Source organism: Hydra vulgaris, chromosome 12 (genome assembly GCF_038396675.1).
Source record: "Hydra vulgaris chromosome 12, alternate assembly HydraT2T_AEP".
Classification (NCBI taxonomy): Eukaryota; Metazoa; Cnidaria; class Hydrozoa; order Anthoathecata; family Hydridae; genus Hydra; species Hydra vulgaris.
Window position 1 is genome coordinate 47947525 of NC_088931.1, and position 19315 is coordinate 47966839.

Below are 19315 nucleotides of genomic sequence, written 5' to 3' on the forward strand. Positions count from 1 at the left end.
TTTATTGAAGATAAAATATGGGTAAATCATTTTGTTTTTCCTCGAGGTTTTTACATTCTTGTGGACAAGGATCCATGTTTAAATATTTCATAGAATTGAGATAGATGTCAAAATAAAACTATCTATGTGAATGGTTCTCAATGTTTTTAGCTAGCCACAGCAGTTGGTACATTCTTTTGTTACATTTTGCACGGTTTTTTCTAAAGCCGAGAATTAGGAACTTGAATCTTAAGTATGGAGAGTATCTATTACCAATGAAAAAAATTGTCAGTTTAAATGTTTCAGTGTTGGTTGTAGTTATGTTCCAGAATGTTATCTGTATGGATATAGGCCAGGTATTCAAAGGGTGGAAGCATATTCCATTCATTTCTTTATAAATGAAGTATCGTTCTCTATCAAGAGAACCATACTTAGACTCGCATCAAACCAGGAACCGCAGACACCATACACATCAGACAACTAGCAGCCTGCTAGTTAAAGGGGTATTTGTAAAAGCCTTCTAGTGTATTCTGATGTATCCAGGTCGAACGAGTAATAATATAACAATTGTCCTTATTGAATTATCATTTAATAAAGTGAAAAACATAAACAACATAGTAATACATAGAAAATATACTGGAGCAAACAGTGGATGTTCAGTTATTGTGATTGGCAGTGTATTTAGTGCGAATAAGTCTCTGAGGGAAAGTGTATTAGTGTGTGTGAGGGTGGGTGCTGATGGAAACAGTGTGCAGAGTTTCGGGTCATTGTGGATAAGGTGCCAGTTGTGTAATATAACGTTATTGATTTGTATACCTTGTTCATTGTAAGGTGTGACTACGTGGAAGATGTAGGTGTCATCGGGTTCTTTGTTTTTGTGGATAAGATCTTTTTGTGTGTGTCGTAGGGCTTTAGTAATGTATCTGTTTATGATACCAAGATTGTACTCCTTAAGAACTAATTAGCACCCTAATGTGCGGAGTTCCTTGAATAGGTGGTGGGAATCAGATATAAGCCTATTGTATCTAATTGCTTGGCTGTGGATGAGACCTGATGTGATATGATGTGGGTGGTATGAACTGAATTGCAGGAGGCTCATTGTGTCGGTGGGTTTACGGTGAAGTGTACTTTGTATTTTACCTAGATGGTTTTTGTAGAGAGTTATGTCCATAAAGTCAATTCAAGTATCTGAGTGGTTAAAAGTGAATTTAATGGTGGGGAACAGGTTATTCATAAATGTTTTAACATGATTGCGATCTTTGGTGGAGCCTGTGAATATGAAAAAATGTCATCGATGAATCTCTTGTAGAAGGTGATGTTGTGTTTGAATTGTACAGTGATGGCTTCGTCTAATGTGCCCATGAATATGTTAGCGTATGGTGGTGCCATGCGTGTACCCATTGGTGTTCCTGTCAATTGGTCATCAATAGTTGCGGTCGTCAAACTGGAACATGTTTGTCAGAATGATGTTAATCATAATCTGTATATATGCTACAGGTGGTGAATTGGGTGGTCTTAGGTCATGTGGTGTGTTATTAAAAAGTAGTTTGATAGCTTCTATACCATCTTTATGGGGTATGTTAGTGTACAGGAAGGTAACCTCGGCGGTGACAAAGATGTATTTGTGAGGCGGTAGTGGTTGATTATCGAGCATGTGGAGAAACTGTGTGGAGTCTCTGAAGTATGAAGGAAGTGTTTTGGCTAGTGGTTGTATGAACTTAGTTATAAAGTATGAGAAGTGGTGCGTGGGACCATCGCAAGCAGATACAATAGGTTGTAAAGGCATACCAGGTTTATGTATTTTGGGGATCCTTAGAACAGGGGAGGGCGACAAGGATTGTTTGGACATATATAATTTGCTTGATGATAATATTGTTATTACTTGTTAGTGATATGATCGCTTCTTTCATGTTTTTCGTTAGGTTAGGGTGTGTTATCTTTGTTCTATCATTTAGCACCATGTCCATTTCACTCTCAATCCTTTCAAAGAAAAGATTTGAGTTTGCATTGTTGGATGCAGGAGGGTTCCAAACCGTGTCAAATCTCCTTTTCATTTGTATTCATTGGGGTGGTCCTTCATTATCTTTAAAATGAACTCTAAGTAGTATATTCTTTTTTATTTTTGATATTGCATCTTTGAGCATCCTTTTTAGAATATATTGGTCGTTTTGGATAAATTCCAACCCTCTACTTAATACTTGTCTCTCCGCTTCAGTGAGGTCGTGGTCCGATTTGTTCGTGATCATTCGATTAATCATTTCTATGGTGGCTCTTGCTTTTTCCACCCTTATCTTATTGTGAAACAATCCTTAGATGTTATGCATATCGAACAAATCTTTCATTGTAATTGGAGTGAATTTCCTTTGTTCCTCAGACGGTGTCTGAGGAACAAAGGAAATTCACTGATAATAAAGATAGATTCGCTATTCTAGAAAGTTATGGAGAAAACGATATAGCGTTGTAGGTGGTAAGCTAAGTGTGTTTCATAAGTACAGTGTCTCTATAAGTATATCTACACCTGTAATTAGGTGAGTAAAGGGTTAGCATGCTACTAAAGAATCTAGAGATAATAAGCTTTGTTGTAACTTTTAAAGACGTGTATAGTAAATCTGTGTTATGTCGGAAGGGATAGTGGTCTAATACATAATAATCAAAATTGATAACAATCGACACGAAATGATTCAATAAAATGCTTGTATATACACACAAAATAAATTTGACCAAAAGACATAGAACTGCAGACACCATAAGCATCGCACTATCCACTGAGGACTGCTTAGCAAAATAAAATATATAAATTAAATAACATAAAACAAAAAAAATAAAAATTGAAAAATAAAAGATAACTAAATAATAAAACAAAAAATAGAAAAGTATAATAGGTGGTGAGGTGTGCCACAAAAAAATAGTTACTGAGACTAAAAATATCTAAAGATGTGATAGTGTGGTGCACATGTTAGTAATGTCTAATCGTCTGGAAGAGTCTAAATGGATAATCGCTCATACTTGTAACTCTCTCCCTTGGGTAACTTAAAAGCAAATTATTAAAAAAAGAACAAACATTTGATATGCTGACTTTAGAGACTGTTGATGTTTACAGGTGTAATGGTGTAGTGCATTAGTATGTACCGTTTGGTTGTCCTGTATGGTTTTATTATGTTTTCGTCCACTTTCAAACCGAGTGAATAGAAAGCTAAACACACTCACTCCTTGCGCTTATGGGCTAGCACATCAGAACCAGACATAAGACCTACAGTATGGATTTCAATTGATCAAATACACACATTAGTCACCGTAGGTCACAAGCCATTGATCTTAACCAAAAGAGCTACAGCCTTGTGCTGGTGTGGAATAATGTGTAAGGAGTGAGATTTTAGATCCGAGCACAAAAAAAGTGTCTCAGGTTGTTAATAACAGTTTTCAACAGCTTAAGGTGATATAAAATTTATAACTTGATATAATTTCTATTAAATTTTTTTTCTAATTTTTAAGGAATAGAATTTTTAACAGGATTTATAGGAAAAGAATAAATAACTTTTTTTTAATTTTAAAATATTTTTATTATTTAAATTTATGTTTAAAAAAATTTAAATATATATTGGTTAATGTCTCTCAAATCACTGCTAACTTATTTTGTGTTGCTATAAACAATTTTATTAGTTAATGTCTCTCAAATCACTGCTAAGCTATTTTGTGTTGCTATAAACAATTTTATTGGTTAATGTCTCTCAAATCACTGCTAAGCTGTTTTGTCATGCTATAAACAATTTTATTGGTCAATTTCTCTCAAATCACTGCTAAAGCTATTGAAAAGTTAGTTTTTCAAAACCCCATAACATGTTTAATTTGTTTTCAGCATTTTTTAATTAGATTATCTACTGGATTTGTATTTACTTAAATTATTTACTTTATTTACTTAAGGTATTTAAAAGTACTGCTACAAGAGATTAATTTGAAGTTAGATCGAGATATAATTACTGGAGTAATGAGTTTTAGCAATATAAATAAGTCAAATAAAAATGAATTAACCCTGTTAGTAGATGATGTGAAAGTTGCGCAAAAAAGTGAAGAGCAAGCTGTCATTGAGCTATTAGGATCTCATTCTTCTAATCTTGTATTAAATCATTTTCATTTATCACCAATAAAAGTTCATTTAAGCTTCTCTATTGAAAGTCGAAAAGTAGACACAAATATAAATTTAGCATTACTTGAGTGGCTAGTTAGTACCATTGGAATACATTTCACAGATGTTAGTGATATTGTTATCAAGTATGTTTTTGCTAATTATGTTTCTATTACCCTTAACTTGCTAAGTTTTCAACATAAATATTCTTAATATTTTAATATCTTTTAATATTTTTATTAATATATTTCAATGTTTGTTATATTTAACATAACATTTTTTTAATGTTACATAATTTTTTTTAAACATAATATTTTATGACTGTTAAACAAGCGTTCACTGTAACACAAAGTAATTTTTATTTAGGCTAGCATTTTTTGAACGCAAGAATGTTTCATTGCCAAGAGAAGTTCTTGTAGCTGAAATAAACAAACACTACTTAATACAGGTATATTTTGTATAAAATAAGCTTTTTTCTCAGAACATTTGTTGACTTTTTTTATTTTTATTTTTTAATTTTTGCTTTGATACTTAGGCTGCCAAGCAATTTCACATTTTGGTGTTGGGTTTAGATGTAATTGGAAATCCATATGGATTAATATCAGACTATAGGGAAGGTTTAAAAGACTTTTTTTACGAACCTTATTTAGTAAGTTCATTTTATGCTTGTTTTAATTTTTTGACATGTTTTTTGTTTGTTGATCAAAAATCAATTTTTTAACAAATTTAGGGTAGTGTTGAAGGTCCTCATCAGTTCGCTGAAGGATTAGCTTATGGAGTGAAAAGTTTACTTGGTCATACTGTAGGTATGGAACTTAATTCTTTTTTAAATTTAAAGAAAAACTTATTATTACAATTTTTAAAGTTAGACTTTATAGTATTTAAAACTTTTTTTTCATTTTTGCTTATTAAACAGGTGGCACAATTGCGGCTGCTTCTTTGATAACTGAGCAATTTGGGCAGGTAGTCGCAGCAATGTCTTTTGATTCAGAGTATAAAAAGGTTTGTTTGTTAAAGGTCTACTAGTTGTTTTATATAATACGAAAGTAATAAATGTTACATTTACTTATTATTTTAGTTATTTTAACATAAAGTATTGTATAGCAATAGACGAGTTTGCAACAAATTCAATACTTGAAATATCCTTTTTATGAGGATTATTTTTCTCAAGGCATCATATAACTTTTTCTGTTTTTACGCATTTTTATGAAATAAAAAAAAGGTTTTAATTAAAAAACTTACTTTGCACATTTTTATTTACGTTTTTACTTACTAGAAAAGAAAAGCAAGAATGCAAGTTAACCGAAGTTGTGTTGGACAAGAATTAATTATTGGCGGAAAGCAGTTTTTATTTGTAAGGATACTTTCATTATGAACTTTATAGCACTTACTTTTAGTTTTATGTTATTATGCTATATTTAGGGCATTTTGTTTGGCGTTTCTGGTCTAGTTACAAAACCAGTTCAAGGTTAGTAGTGATTAGCTTGTTTATAGTAAGTGAAATCAGGGTTAGAAGGTGTTTTTATTCTATATAAGAAGCTTTAAGGTATTCAGCTATACATTAAATCTAAGTACACATAAATGTGTGTACTCATTAAAGGTGTTTTAATGAAGTCATTAAAACGAAATTTTCAAACTAGTATTCGCACGTTGTTGTATTTTTTAATTATATTGCTAAGTAGGTTAAAAAATAATGAGCGTTTTTTTGAAAAAAGATTGTTTATACATTTTGTGTGTTATTTATGTATTTTTGTGAGTGGCCTTACTGAAGCTTATTAAACAGGTAATGATATACACAATCTTTAACATCGTTCATTTTTACAACATACAGAAGTTGCAATGCAAAAATTTGAATTAACCTGATACACCCTATATATACTCAAATTATGATAACTTCTCTATGATAAATTATGATAAATTCTATGATAGCTTCCAGAATTTTCTAGGAATATTTATAAAAAACTCATTGTTTTCCTAAATGGATTGATATGCATCAAATATTGATAATTGTGCAACAAAGGCTGAATATATAAATACTGATAATTGCGTAATAATGTTTGATAATTGTACAACAAAAAGTTCTAAACTATTATCTTATTAATCACCAAAAATTTCATGTATTTTTTTAACTTTTTACAAGCTTTTTCTGACTTTTAGCTTTGACCTTTCTGTTTATGATCTTTGACTTGCAACTTATATTTTTTCCCTTGCTATTAGTTTTTATACATTTACGATTTTTACATATCTATGTACAGTACTGGTCATTAATAACAATCCATCATGTTATTTTAGTATGAATATAAGTTTGAAATTAAATATTTTATAAACATTAAGTGATTTATTCTTAAATTTTTTATTGAAATAAATCAAACAATCGCAATATAAATTTATTATAAAATAATAAAAAATTAAAAAATAAAATATTGAAATTAAAATAAGAGTTCATTTGTATCAAATAAAAGTTATGGCCAAAATAAACAAACCACAAAAATAAAATTAACAAACCTTAATAAAAAAATATTCACAAAACATAAAAAAAGAATTAATATTTTGTTGACAATCCTTTTGCTTTTAAGCATTCATTCATATGTTTCGGCATGGAGTTTACTAAATTTTGAGTAATCTCTTTTGGAACACTATTCAGTAATTTTGTTACTAGTTTTTTTAGCTGGTCCAGATCTTTTATTTCAATTTTACCAAGATTGTGATTTAACCCAGACCACAAATTCTCTATGTAATTGAGATCTGAACTATTGGCAAGCCAAGAAATAGTTTTGATCTTGTTTTTTTCAAACAATTGCTTGCAAATCTTAGCAATATGAAGCATTACCTTGTTGGAAGATTCCAATGTCTTTTGGGAAAATCCTTATAATTAAATAGTTATCCAATATGTCTAAATATCTTTGAGAATCGAGCCTTCCATCAAATATTTTGAAACAATTGACACCTTCATAGTTCATGCAGGCCCAGATGCCTATACTACCACTACCATGGTATATTTTGTTCTATACGTAGAACAATTTGGGTCAATTTTTTCAAGTGGCTTTCTCAGCATTACTTGATTTTTCTTAAATCAGCCTAAACGTTTGTTTCATCTCTGAAAAGAATGTTGTGTCACATGCTCATAGACCAAATTTTATGAGCTAAACCAGTTTTTTCTTGTTTTCTGATGTTTTATCAATAGACGTGGTTTTTCGCAAGCAGCTCGCCACATGTAATTGTTTTACTTTTGTTTTTTTTTTCACTATGCGAATAAGCAAACGTTCATTTTTTTTTTTTTAAATGCTGAGTCTTCCAGGACATGGAAAGTTTTGATTTGTATTGTTTCTTTAATATCAGCCGACTATTCTGCTAAAAGTGGCATGTGTTGTGCTAAAATGTTATGCAGTTTCTCTCATTAAGATGTTTTCTTCATTCATTACTATGATTTTACATTTTGTTATACTACCAATAATTTTTCCAGTTAATTTAATTGTTATATTGCTGAAATATTGTAGTTAATGATTGTTATTAATGGCCAATACTGTATATGTAATTTTAACACGTGTATTGTTTCATTTCCTGTTTTACTTGATAATTTATTTAGCATATAACAACATAAAACACAGCTTAATACTAACTAATTTTTTATTTATTCATACGATATTTCAGTATGATTAGCTCAGACCTTCGTTAGACGTAAAATAAAATACATATATAAAAACGTATATAAAAAACTGTTATAAAGACATTATAAAGATGAACTGACGTAAAGTTTATTGAGTACATTTTAGCCGACCCAATATTATAGGCAAAATAAATTTTGAAAAAATATTAACTTTTTATGATTTTGAAACTAAGTTTTATGATTTAAAAGTTTTTAAGAAAGTGTTAAAATAATAAAACAAATTAAAGTTTAAAGAAACATTTTATACTAGCTTGTTGTTATGACAACAATACTTGCTTGTTATGACTATCATGTGAAAATATTTTTTATCATCGTAAAAATAGTAAAACAAATTTATCACATTAAGAAAACTTACAGAATTTTTTTCTTTTAAATTAATTCTTACATTGTTTAAAGGTGCACGTGCAAGTGGTATTAATGGCTTCTTTAAAGGGGTTGGTAAAGGTATTATTGGGCTGTTAGTAAAGCCTGCCAGTGGCGTTGTTGATCTCGTCACGAGCAGTCTTGATGGTATAAAAAGGTATTGTTTAAAAGTATTTTATGTTTGGTGTATCCTTTTATATAGTTTTAGCTATTATAAGAACAAATTTTTTTATTTGAATTATCAAAGGTTTTCCGAGCAGGTCGGAAAAGATGTTGTTTGTCGAGTTCGTTTGCCTAGAGTAACCATGCCAAATCAGGTATGTTTATCGAAAGTAATTTTGCTTTACATGAAAATCTTGATTATTTCTTTTTTAAATCTGCTTTTATTAAATTTCGTTTTTATTGTTCAAATAGCCTGTTGTAATTTATTCAAACGAACACTCTTATGGGTATGGACTGCTAAAGGTAGTATATTTAAAAATTATTTTAATGTTTGTTTTGTTTCTATTAAATAACTAATAAAAAAAGGTTTTTAGTAATTGCACGCTTTCGTATCCATAAACTACAATTTATAATTGAATGTACCAAAATTTATAATAATAACGATAGCCTAAATTAAAAATGGTACGCACATGCAATAATAAAAATCCAGGCTACATACATTAATTGCAATGTGTGGCACAATTATAGCAACGTAACTACTGTGTGTGCCACTATTATTAATTAATATGAAAATGCAAACGGTGGCGTATAGTTTGTGTTGTGGCATGCCACAACACAATTCATTTTTCATAAGTAGAAAGAATATTTATTATTTCTTTATTGTTTTATAGTCGTTGAGCATTAAAAAGAAAATTGATTTCAGTTATAAAGATTATGTTGTCATTTCTGACGAACCACTGCGTTTTGTTTTTTTCACAACGGAGTAAGATTTCTATTATTGATGAACGGAGTAAGATTCTATTATTTATGAACATCGTTTGATTAAAATTAAAAGCTATTAAAAAATAATTTTTTTTTAATAGAGATTTGATTTATGCTAATCAAAAGAATTTTTTTGATGATTGGGACATTTCCTTTATTTTAAAATACAAAGTCATTGGAAGCGTTGAACAAAAAGAATCAACTGTTTTTTTATTATCAAAGGTAGTCTTATTTATTGTTAAATTCGTTTTTTTTTTGTCTAGTCCTTTAGCATTAATAATTAAAAAGTAAAAGAATAAAGGCGTTTCGGAAAAATTTTTATTTTAAGAAATCCATTTTTATATTTAAATATTTCAAGTGGCAAAATATTTATTTACAAAATTGTTTCTTTTTAAAAATTAATTTTAAATATAAGAGTCGAGTTCTAAAATTATAAAAAATTAAAAATTTGATTTTCACAAGCAGGTTTTCCATTTTATTTTTTACATTAAAATGCCAGCTTGTTTTTCAACATGTTGAGATGATAATCATTATCATCTCAACATCTCTGTGTTTTACTGTTATCTTTTTTTATATTTTAATTGTATTTTCAACCAACTAGTTGGTTGACAATAAAATCGAAACATAAAAACAGTTAAATAAAATTATAGTGGGTCAAAAATAATGCATTTTTCATCTGTAATTACAACTTTATTATCGATAAACTGCATTCTCTATTCTGATTTTTTGATTGATAATTTCATTTGGTTTAACGATATTTAAATTAATGTTATAATTAATTTAAATATACCGTATATCTTACAGTGATCTGAGATAAACTGAGACATTTATTTACCTTTTTGTAAAGATACACGATCAGTAACATATACGCATCTAAGTAGTACTGTTAATTCTTGGTTTTAGCTGTGCTTGAATGTTTTGGCCTTGAAAGTTTTTGTAAAAAGTATTTATTCTTGGATACAAATACTTAATTATTTAGTTCAAATTTATTCGTTAGACCTTATCCATTAATTAAATTTTGCTATGTTTTGCTAAGAAGAATTTTTTTAAAAATCAAACTTTACGAAATGGAACGTTAATCCAAAATCCAAATTAATTATCTTATATATTAATATATTATTTAATATTAATTTTAACAAGTGCCCGCAGTTTCAGCATTAGTCGAGCTCATTATTTTCCAGAATGGGTTAATGTGAAACTAAGGTTGATAATTGTACAACAAATGTTGATAATTGTGCAACAAAGATTAATAATTGAGCAACAAATACTTTTAAACTTCGAAACTATTAATCATCAAAAGAAGTCAACTTTAATAAGTTTTTTTAAAGCTTTAAAGTAGTTCAAATAATTTAAGAAAATAAAACTAAAAAGTATGCAATTTGATTTGTTTACTTAAATCGACACTCTTTAGCATCAGTTCAGAAGTTCTACCCGATGCATCCTGCCAGAAAAACTATTATTAAAAAAAATCATATTTTATAAGAATTCTAATTTCTATTTCTTTAATTAGTATAAATTTAAACCATCGCTTACTTTGTCCAATGCTTTAACATACTGAAAAAGACCTAGCTTTATATGTAGGCCAGCGAATGCAATCTTTTCAATAGGTACCAAAAGAACATCAAAATCAACCATACCATATATAAGTGGAATTAAAATCCAGCTGACTCTGCTTGGCAGCAAACATACAATAAAAGCAAGGGCATTTGGCATATCCAGACTTTAACCCCATGGTGAAATTTAACATTTATAAGTCACGTTATTAACGATGAGAATAGTAGTCAATAAATTCCAGTACTTTTTAGTCTTTTTTAAATATGGCAAGGCATTTGTTTTTAGTCTAGGTCTTTTAACTATCGTTTTAGTCTAGGTCTTTTTACGATGTTGTGACTGTTTTTTATACTAAATAAACTCATAAAACATTGAAATTATCCGATACACCCTGTTTTTGTTTGCTACGTCATCGTTTGGTAAAAGTTATGGTCGCAATAAACTTTCAAATAAAAATTGCAACATTTTTAAGTCATTATCATAAACGATTAAAAAGAAATATTGCATACATAACTAATTTTAAAAAAAGTTTCTTTATGTATAAACATAAAGAAATATTGCATATTAATTATTATACGTAAAGAAATATTGTATACAATAAATATTGCAGACATTAACGATTAAGAAGAAATATTGCATAACGTGTGTGGGTGAGATAATATAATTTTAATTTTATAATAATATAATTTTTAAAAGTCTTGGAAAGTTTACTTCTTTTTAAGTTGTATAATAATTTATTTTTACGAGAAAGTATAATAAGAATTGTTATAACAAAATCATACAAGAATATATAAAACCTCTGAGGAAATATTGTTAAAAATAAATTTTGGAAAAGTTCGTGTTAGTTTAACTTTACAGAATATTAAAATACTTGAATGTAGTGCAAGCATAAGTAATCTTTAATTTTTTGGAAACATAAATCCTTAAACACTTATAATTTTATTAAAATTATCTTAACACTGAGTTTGCATATATTTGTTACATTATTTTTACATAAACACGAAAAATTTGTGAGTGATGTTATTTTACACGAAAAAATTGTGAGTGATGTTATTTTACACGAAAAAATTGTGAGTGATGTTATTTTATCAAATTATTACTATTACTTTAGTTAAATTCAGTTGAAATGGAATCCGAAATTGTTCAGGAAATTGAACACATTTCTTGTAAAACACCTGTGATAGCTAAAGTGAGTATAGTTAAATTGCTTTAAAAATATTTACTTGCGTTTTTTTGACAGTTTTATTTATATTTTTCAGATTTTAGTGGAAAAAATGACGTATTATACTACCGCAACAGCATGACACGAAATATGCATCATTAAAAAAGAAAACAAGTTAAAATAATACAAACGCGCGCAGATTGTAGAATTATAACATTCACGTATATATTTGTGTTATAATTGGCATTTATAAAGACAATGTTTTACAGTTTTTAAAAAATAAATTATATCAACACCCGCTTTCATTTCACTTGATAAGAGAACCTTTTTCTATAAAAATTATATAAATTGAAGTCAATATTAATGGTGTAAGAACGATAATCTGCAAAAGACTATCGTGTTCATTTGCCATATATTTAAACAACGAAAAAAAAGTATTTTGATTGTTTTCTCTCAACTTCGTTTGATGTTTTTGTTGTTTATGTCGTTTTACTTCTTTTTCTTTATCTTGCTCTGCGTAAATTTCTTGTAAAGTTATACGAAAACTTTCCCTGTAATCAATACATGCTTCATCTATAAAGTCTTCTTTGTTTATCGGAAAGTATATCGATGATTTCTTTCGTGGCTGTCCTGAGTCCGAAGAATCGAGTTTTATTTCAGATAAAGAAGCCCCTCGACGGTTTAGTTTTGAAGCCAGTTGACGATTATTTGTAGGTGCTTGTAGAAATTGCTGGTCGTGAACTGACTTTCTTTTTGTCTTAATCCCACTGGTACTAAAACGGCGTCCTTCTTCATACATTTTAAGTATTATAAGGTTTTCATTTTTTTAAACTTAAGAAATATAAAGACAAATATTTTCGCGAATTTCCTAAAAGAAACTATTACTTCAAAATTTTTATATTTGCTTAATGTAAACAGACCTCATTGATGAAACTTAACACCAAAGCATGCGAGTCTGTAAATTCAACAGTTATTATTATTTTTAGTTTCAACTCTATTTTTTTTTTCAAATTGATTTTTCTTTATCGTCTTTAGGCGTCGACGTTATTATTAAAAAGCAAACAACTGTTTTTTGTATAAACATCTTTATGTTATTCTTCGCAAATAAAATATTGACCTGGTTTTTACTTAAACGTAAACTTCGTTTATTTTTATTTAAACATAAGTAAAGATAATATCCAGATAAGCCAAAAATCTTTTCTGTACTGGCAACTCCATATGTAAATGTATTATAAATAATTAATGGTCTTAATATATTTTTTGATTTAAAAAAAATATATATTAAGATCATTTGATTAAGCTAATATGAATAATTAAAAAAAATAATTTTAAAGCAACCCTTCATTAGGGGTTGGCTATTAATTATATATTGTACGACTATATAATTTTTATGTTGTTAAATAAAAGTGATTGACTCAACTTAATACTAGCCAAAAAGTTATAGAATTTGTTTTTTTTTTTAAATAAAATTAACCAATTTATGTACTTTACATTAACTTCATTATACAATTCGATAATTCTTATTTCTAATTGTTCTTTAACTAATACGACTAAGTGTTTATTTTTGGTGTTTATCACAAACTAATTAGTGGTAAACATTTCAATTAATTCGTTTGCAAAAAAGTATAAAGTTAAAAGGAAAACCATCAGTTGTATCATCAAATAGTGGAGTGAATGTCGCAGATTGGAAAGTAAGTCAAGAAACGCAGAAAAAAGACCGTCAAATTTAAAAAATTACGAGTTAAATCGATACAAATCCAGAGTACTACGTTTGGGATATCAAAAAAAAGAGGGTGTTCCTGAGTCGACAATCCAAGAAATCAAAAGAGATACGGCTACAAGACATACAAAAAGCAGAAATTATCTGGAAGATCCCAGCGAAAGTCAAAGAAACTGCTATTAGGAAATTTTCAAGGAAATCAAAAGTGCATTATAATGCATAATGAAAACTACTGCAAACTCGACTGCTTGACGCTCCTAAGCTAGCAATTTATACAATATCAAAAAAAACGAAGCCTAGAGTTTTGCCAAAAAATTAAAACTTTGCCGAAAAAGATTTAGTTTGGCAAGTCATTTGTTCGTGTGGTTTCGAAACTCACCCATTTTTTCATGAATGGAAACATGAACTCTAATGTTTACGTGAAAAAATGTTTAATAAGACGACTTTTGCCTATGATTCAAAAGCATGATGATTTAACCATTTTTTGACCTGATCTTGCATCTTGCCATTAATCAAAAAGCTTAATTGTATAGCATAATTGTAGAACATAATTTTGTCCTGAAATACATAAATCCTGCTGGATTTTCTTAAGCAAATTTTCCACAACTTTGTCCAATTGAAATATTTTGCGCAAACATGAAACGTAAGCTTCGTAAAAAAAGCAAAATTGCAGCAGACCAATCATTTTGGGTCGATTTTGATGTGAAACATCAAAATCGACCCAATTGTCCCTAATAATACTAACTGCAATTCTCTATGTGCACAATTGACCCTATTGTCCAAAGTTTATGCGAGGTAAGTATTTACAAATAGCCGTGACACAGTGGTTAGCGCGCTTGCCTCAGAAGCTTGAGACTCGTGGTTCAACACCACCTCTGGGCAAATTTTATAACAACGATAAGGAAGGAAGTGTGAATTTCTTTTCAAATGATCTTCCGCGGTGCTCTGCGACAAGACCGTAAGGACTTTTAATGCACCTAAAATAAATAAAAATAATAATAATAAAAAAAAATTACAATACTTTTTAAATTTAGCTTATGCACTAAATTGAAAAAGTATTGTAATCAGCTCAAAGATAATGTTTTCTAAAACCTTTACTGTATTTAGAGATAAATTTCCTTTCAACCATTAAAAAAATTGTAGAAATTAATAAGGAGGTTTTCTAAATATTTCAAAAACCTAATCAGCCATTATAATTCTAGATATTATAGTTCTAGATTTATAAAAATATTTTTTTTATTATAAATGATTGATTGATTATATATATATATATATATATATATATATATATATATATATATATATATATATATATATATATATATATATATATATATATATATATATATATATATATATATATATATATATATATATATATATATATATATATATATATATATATATATATATATGTATATATATATATATATATATAGGGTAGATTAGGGTAATATGAGCACCTTGGTAATATGAGCATACTTGAAGATTTCTTAGATGTAAGCAGTGAAGTTAAAGTTGTTATGTATTTTTTGAATCGACTTTATGTGGTGATTACAGGAATCAGTGCAATTAGCGTAAATCTATATGAAGTAATTAGCGGGTATCATCTAATTAAAACGCTTTTAAATTTTTTGCTTTTTTAAAATAATATCATCACGAATGAATAAGTCTGTGGCACGAAATTTTGGTGCTAAAATAATGAAATTAATTTTTTCATAAAAAAAAATATGTTAGCTAAATATCCAATCCTTTTTGGCTTAAAAAACAATGCATAGAACTATTTAGTTTTGACTTTATTTAAAGATGCCATTTTTGTGTAATATGAGCATGCTCAAATTACCCAGTGATTTTCATTGAAATTACCTAGTTTAAAGTCCTAAAAATGCAGTGGTTTTAATTGGTTTTTTTGAATAAAAATAAAATATAGTAAAACTTTTTAATATTTTAACAATACTAAATATTTTTTTGTAATTTAAATTCAAAAAAATTGAATTTTTATCGTTCAAAGGTTTGAGTTGATAAAATTGAAAAAATTACGAACTAATTTTTTTTTTCTTGCGGAAAACATAGTAGTATTTATTCAACAAAAAGTGGCTTAAATTTTGATCTTTTAATAATAAGTTTTGTTAATAACAAATCATTATATTCCAAAAATTAGTTCTAATTGTCAAGTTGGTATTTTTTTTACAAAATTAATGTTTTTTGTGAGCTAATTTAAAGTGCTCATATTACCAAGTGGTCTGGGTAATATGAGCATTTTTGTGACTTTTTTAAAACCTCTGTGTTTTTAAGAAAAAATTTCGGGTGCCCAAATATCTAAGTGGATCATGAGAAGGGATCCCTAAATATTTTTTATTCGCAAAAATTTTGGATCCAGCCTAATTATTTTTGAAATTATTCCAATTTTTGCTTAAGGTGCTCATAATACCCTAATCTACCAAATATATATATATATATATATATATATATATATATATATATATATATATATATATATATATATATATATATATATATATATATATATATATATATATATATATATATATATATATATATATGTATATATATATATATATATATATATATATATATATATATATATATATATATATATATATATATATATATATAAATTAGTAAAAAACACTTATCTAACTTTTTTCTTCAACTTTAAGTTTCATCATTGCTGGATCATCAGGAAGAGTTACGAAATCTCAAAAAAAATAAATTTTTGAGAATTTTTTTTGAGATTTCTAGATATTTTATAACCCATATAATTTTAGCAAGTTTGTATTTGTTTAGGCTTATTTGTATAGTCATTTTGTTTATACTTTAGGTTCTTTAAATCCTATTTGGATCATTGTTTCATAACTTTAAGTTTAAAAATGTTTTATTCAATGATGCTATTTGTTTTTAATATAAGTCATAAATTTAAGTAACATTCCATGTCTCTGAGCGTGGAGATTTTTTCATAACATTTTATTTACTCATTCCTTTATAAGCGTTATTTGTTTTTGAAAAATTATAATTTGAAAGACAGACAATTTACAAAAAAAAAACTTCATACGAATAAAGATATTAAAAACAATATAAGAAGCAGAAAAAATAAAAAAGGCAATAAACTGAAGTGTGTTAAAAACTGAAAATTGTGCTAATGAATTCTCCCTATTTTCCTCATATCAAAAAAGATGAAAAATAACGCAAAGCTATAAAACCTTATGTCATTGAACGATACAGATAAGCATTAGACCAAAAGACATTTTGAGCTTATCGATATAATTTTTTTTTAAGAAATCATAATAGCCGCCTTATTGTCTTTCTTCATTTTTGAAAAAATATTATTCTAGTTACGATCGTGTATTTGCCAGAGTATGAGTACAGAGTTTTTGTTCGAGCTAAATTTACATTAAATATATTGCCGGCAGGACTTCCAGATCACAGGATCTTATCATGAAGTCCAATTCCAATTTACATCGCAATAAAAATACAATATTCTGATATTTTAATATTCTAATATTTTAAATTTCTAACATTCTAATATTTTAATATTCTTCACAATCTATATAATAAACAAAATAAAAACAACTAAAGTACTAAAAATATATATTTTTTGTGTTGAAAAAATATTTGCTTTTTTTTTTTTTAATTAAATAATTGAATACAACCATTAACTAAAAATAATAATAAAAGATCAGTTTATAAAATAATAATAATAATAATAAAAACACAAAAAAAAAAATTATGATGCAACAAAATTGCAATATTATTTCACCTTCCGCAAAAAATTTTAATCTTTTAACACGCTATTGTAGAATAACTAATGAGGGGGTTGGGGAGGGGCATAATAACGTAGAATGGTAAAAACCTTTTTTTTTTGCTCATTTTTAATTAATTATAGTAAGGGGGAAGTATTATACAATATGAAAAATACCATAAAATATTTGAATAAGGTTAGGTATCATTCGTTTAGTTAAAAACTAGTCTATGAAGTGACACAAAAAAAACAAACAACAAAAACAAAAAAAATAGCTAATAAAGCATAGAGAGAATTTAAAATAGAAGTTAAATTAGTGATAATAATAAGTAATAAAAATAGTAATAAAGTTAAAAAAATGATAGTATAAAAAAAAAATTATAATACTTTTATTAATACAGTAATATAAAAAAGCAATAATAAGAAAAGATGAAATTAGAGTTCATTAGCTATATACTTAAATAAAAATTTCTTAATTCGGTTTCGATCAAGAGGAAAGGTTTCGATTGAGAAGAAGAAAGAAGGATGGTAATAAAAGGGTATTTAGATAAAATCTTTTTTTTTATAAATGGTATTAATTGGTTTCAGTGAGAAATATATTGATGTTATAATAGAGCGCTAGCTAAATTTGATAGTATTGAAAAAGGAAGTGGAATTAACATTTTGAGTATTTCAAGTGTAATATTTATGTGTATCACTTGTTTATTTAAAAAAAGTTATGAAACAAATTTGGTCAGGGGCGGATAAGCCATTTTGAAACAAGAAAAAATGATAGGCATGTAGCATTTAATATTTCAGTCATGTATTTAAAAATTAAACTGACATTTTTTGAATTTTTGTCTGGCAAGTTGTTCAATAATGTCATCAAATGAGAGTTACTTTTAATTCACATCAAAGAAAGCTGCTCTTGATTAATTCTAGTACAGAATTCATTTTTTTATACGCTTTAACTGCGAGAAACTTCTTTTTCCTGAAAAACTTCCAACTTTAGGCTAAGGTAAATTCTAAAAGATACTGCAACACTCGGAAAAGTTTCTACCAAACCATCATTGAGCGAAAAGCGATACATCAACAACTCCTTGCTTGTTTTTGCATCATCTGAACTCATTTGTGTGACTGCGTATTGAATTATTTCCTGATTTCAATGTCATTGTAGTAATGTGCTGCTAAAGTATCACAATGTTTTATCACTTCCATACGAGTCAATATTTTCAAGTTGTTCATTAACCCAAATCTGCTAGCCACATCTGAATATGCGGCAGATCTGTGAGCCAATGCTGCTTTGATTGATCGTTAATAGCAATCAGCATATCAATTCAAAAGTCATCTTTTTCAAGCAGAGGACACTTTTTCAAACGTACCTTTATCGAACTGTTACTTTCTTTTTCTGACTTTTTTGACTTCTTTTTTATATATTTCATATTTTGACAAATCTTTTCCATGTTTCTCAAATTTATCCAATTCTGTTGAACATCTCAACGATTGAACTTACACAGACAATAAATGCAACAAGCAAAGAGCTTTATTCAAATCTAAAGTGGTACCTTGTAAAGCTAGACTTGTTTTATTGAATCTTTGAAGTATCGTGTCCCAAAAGACAATCAAGGTACCAGTTTCCAATTTACCAAGACGTTATGCTAGAGCAGATTGAATATTCTTGTAATCCATCCGCAAAGCACTTGTTTCATCAGCATGTGCAGACTATCGTGTGTCTGATAGGTTTTAGGCACTGCTGTCTTATCTTTGGCTAGCGCTTTTATTAGGATTGTTCATCTATGAGATGTGTTGAATGTATAGATTCATTGCACAATATCAAAAAAACCAACTGCAGCACTACAACAACCAACAGCCCTTTTCTACAACTAAAACTAATGAATAAGCAAAGCAAGCTGTGTAAATAGCATATTCATAAACAGATAAAATATGACCTTTGACACCATTGTAACATCTAGACATATTTGATGCATTATCATACTTCTGACCATGACAGTTGCCAATGTTAAATTATTTTTCTTTATAAACCCCAATAATCCATTTGATAATCCAATTCCAGTGTGACTTTCAAA

General features: G+C 27.8%; 1 protein-coding gene across 5 annotated transcripts in view; it reads left to right on the forward strand.

The window, feature by feature from the left end:
* The window catches only part of LOC100213148 (intermembrane lipid transfer protein VPS13A), a 234420-nt gene extending 222354 nt beyond the window's left edge, over positions 1-12066 (forward strand). For 3 of the 5 annotated variants that reach the window (XM_065813519.1, XM_065813515.1, XM_065813516.1), the window contains exons 97-110: positions 3901-4248; positions 4469-4550; positions 4638-4751; positions 4833-4908; positions 5019-5104; positions 5379-5456; positions 5525-5570; positions 8166-8289; positions 8380-8449; positions 8547-8597; positions 8966-9057; positions 9158-9278; positions 11719-11796; positions 11867-12066. In XM_065813519.1, coding sequence (XP_065669591.1) covers positions 3901-4248; positions 4469-4550; positions 4638-4751; positions 4833-4908; positions 5019-5104; positions 5379-5456; positions 5525-5570; positions 8166-8289; positions 8380-8449; positions 8547-8597; positions 8966-9057; positions 9158-9278; positions 11719-11796; positions 11867-11911 — 1411 coding nt within the window. In that variant the 3' untranslated portion in view covers positions 11912-12066. The remainder of the gene's footprint in view (positions 1-3900; positions 4249-4468; positions 4551-4637; positions 4752-4832; positions 4909-5018; positions 5105-5378; positions 5457-5524; positions 5571-8165; positions 8290-8379; positions 8450-8546; positions 8598-8965; positions 9058-9157; positions 9279-11718; positions 11797-11866) is intronic. The other 2 variants (XM_065813518.1, XM_065813517.1) reach the window with 2 other exon arrangements.
* The last annotated feature ends 7249 nt before the right edge of the window (positions 12067-19315 follow it).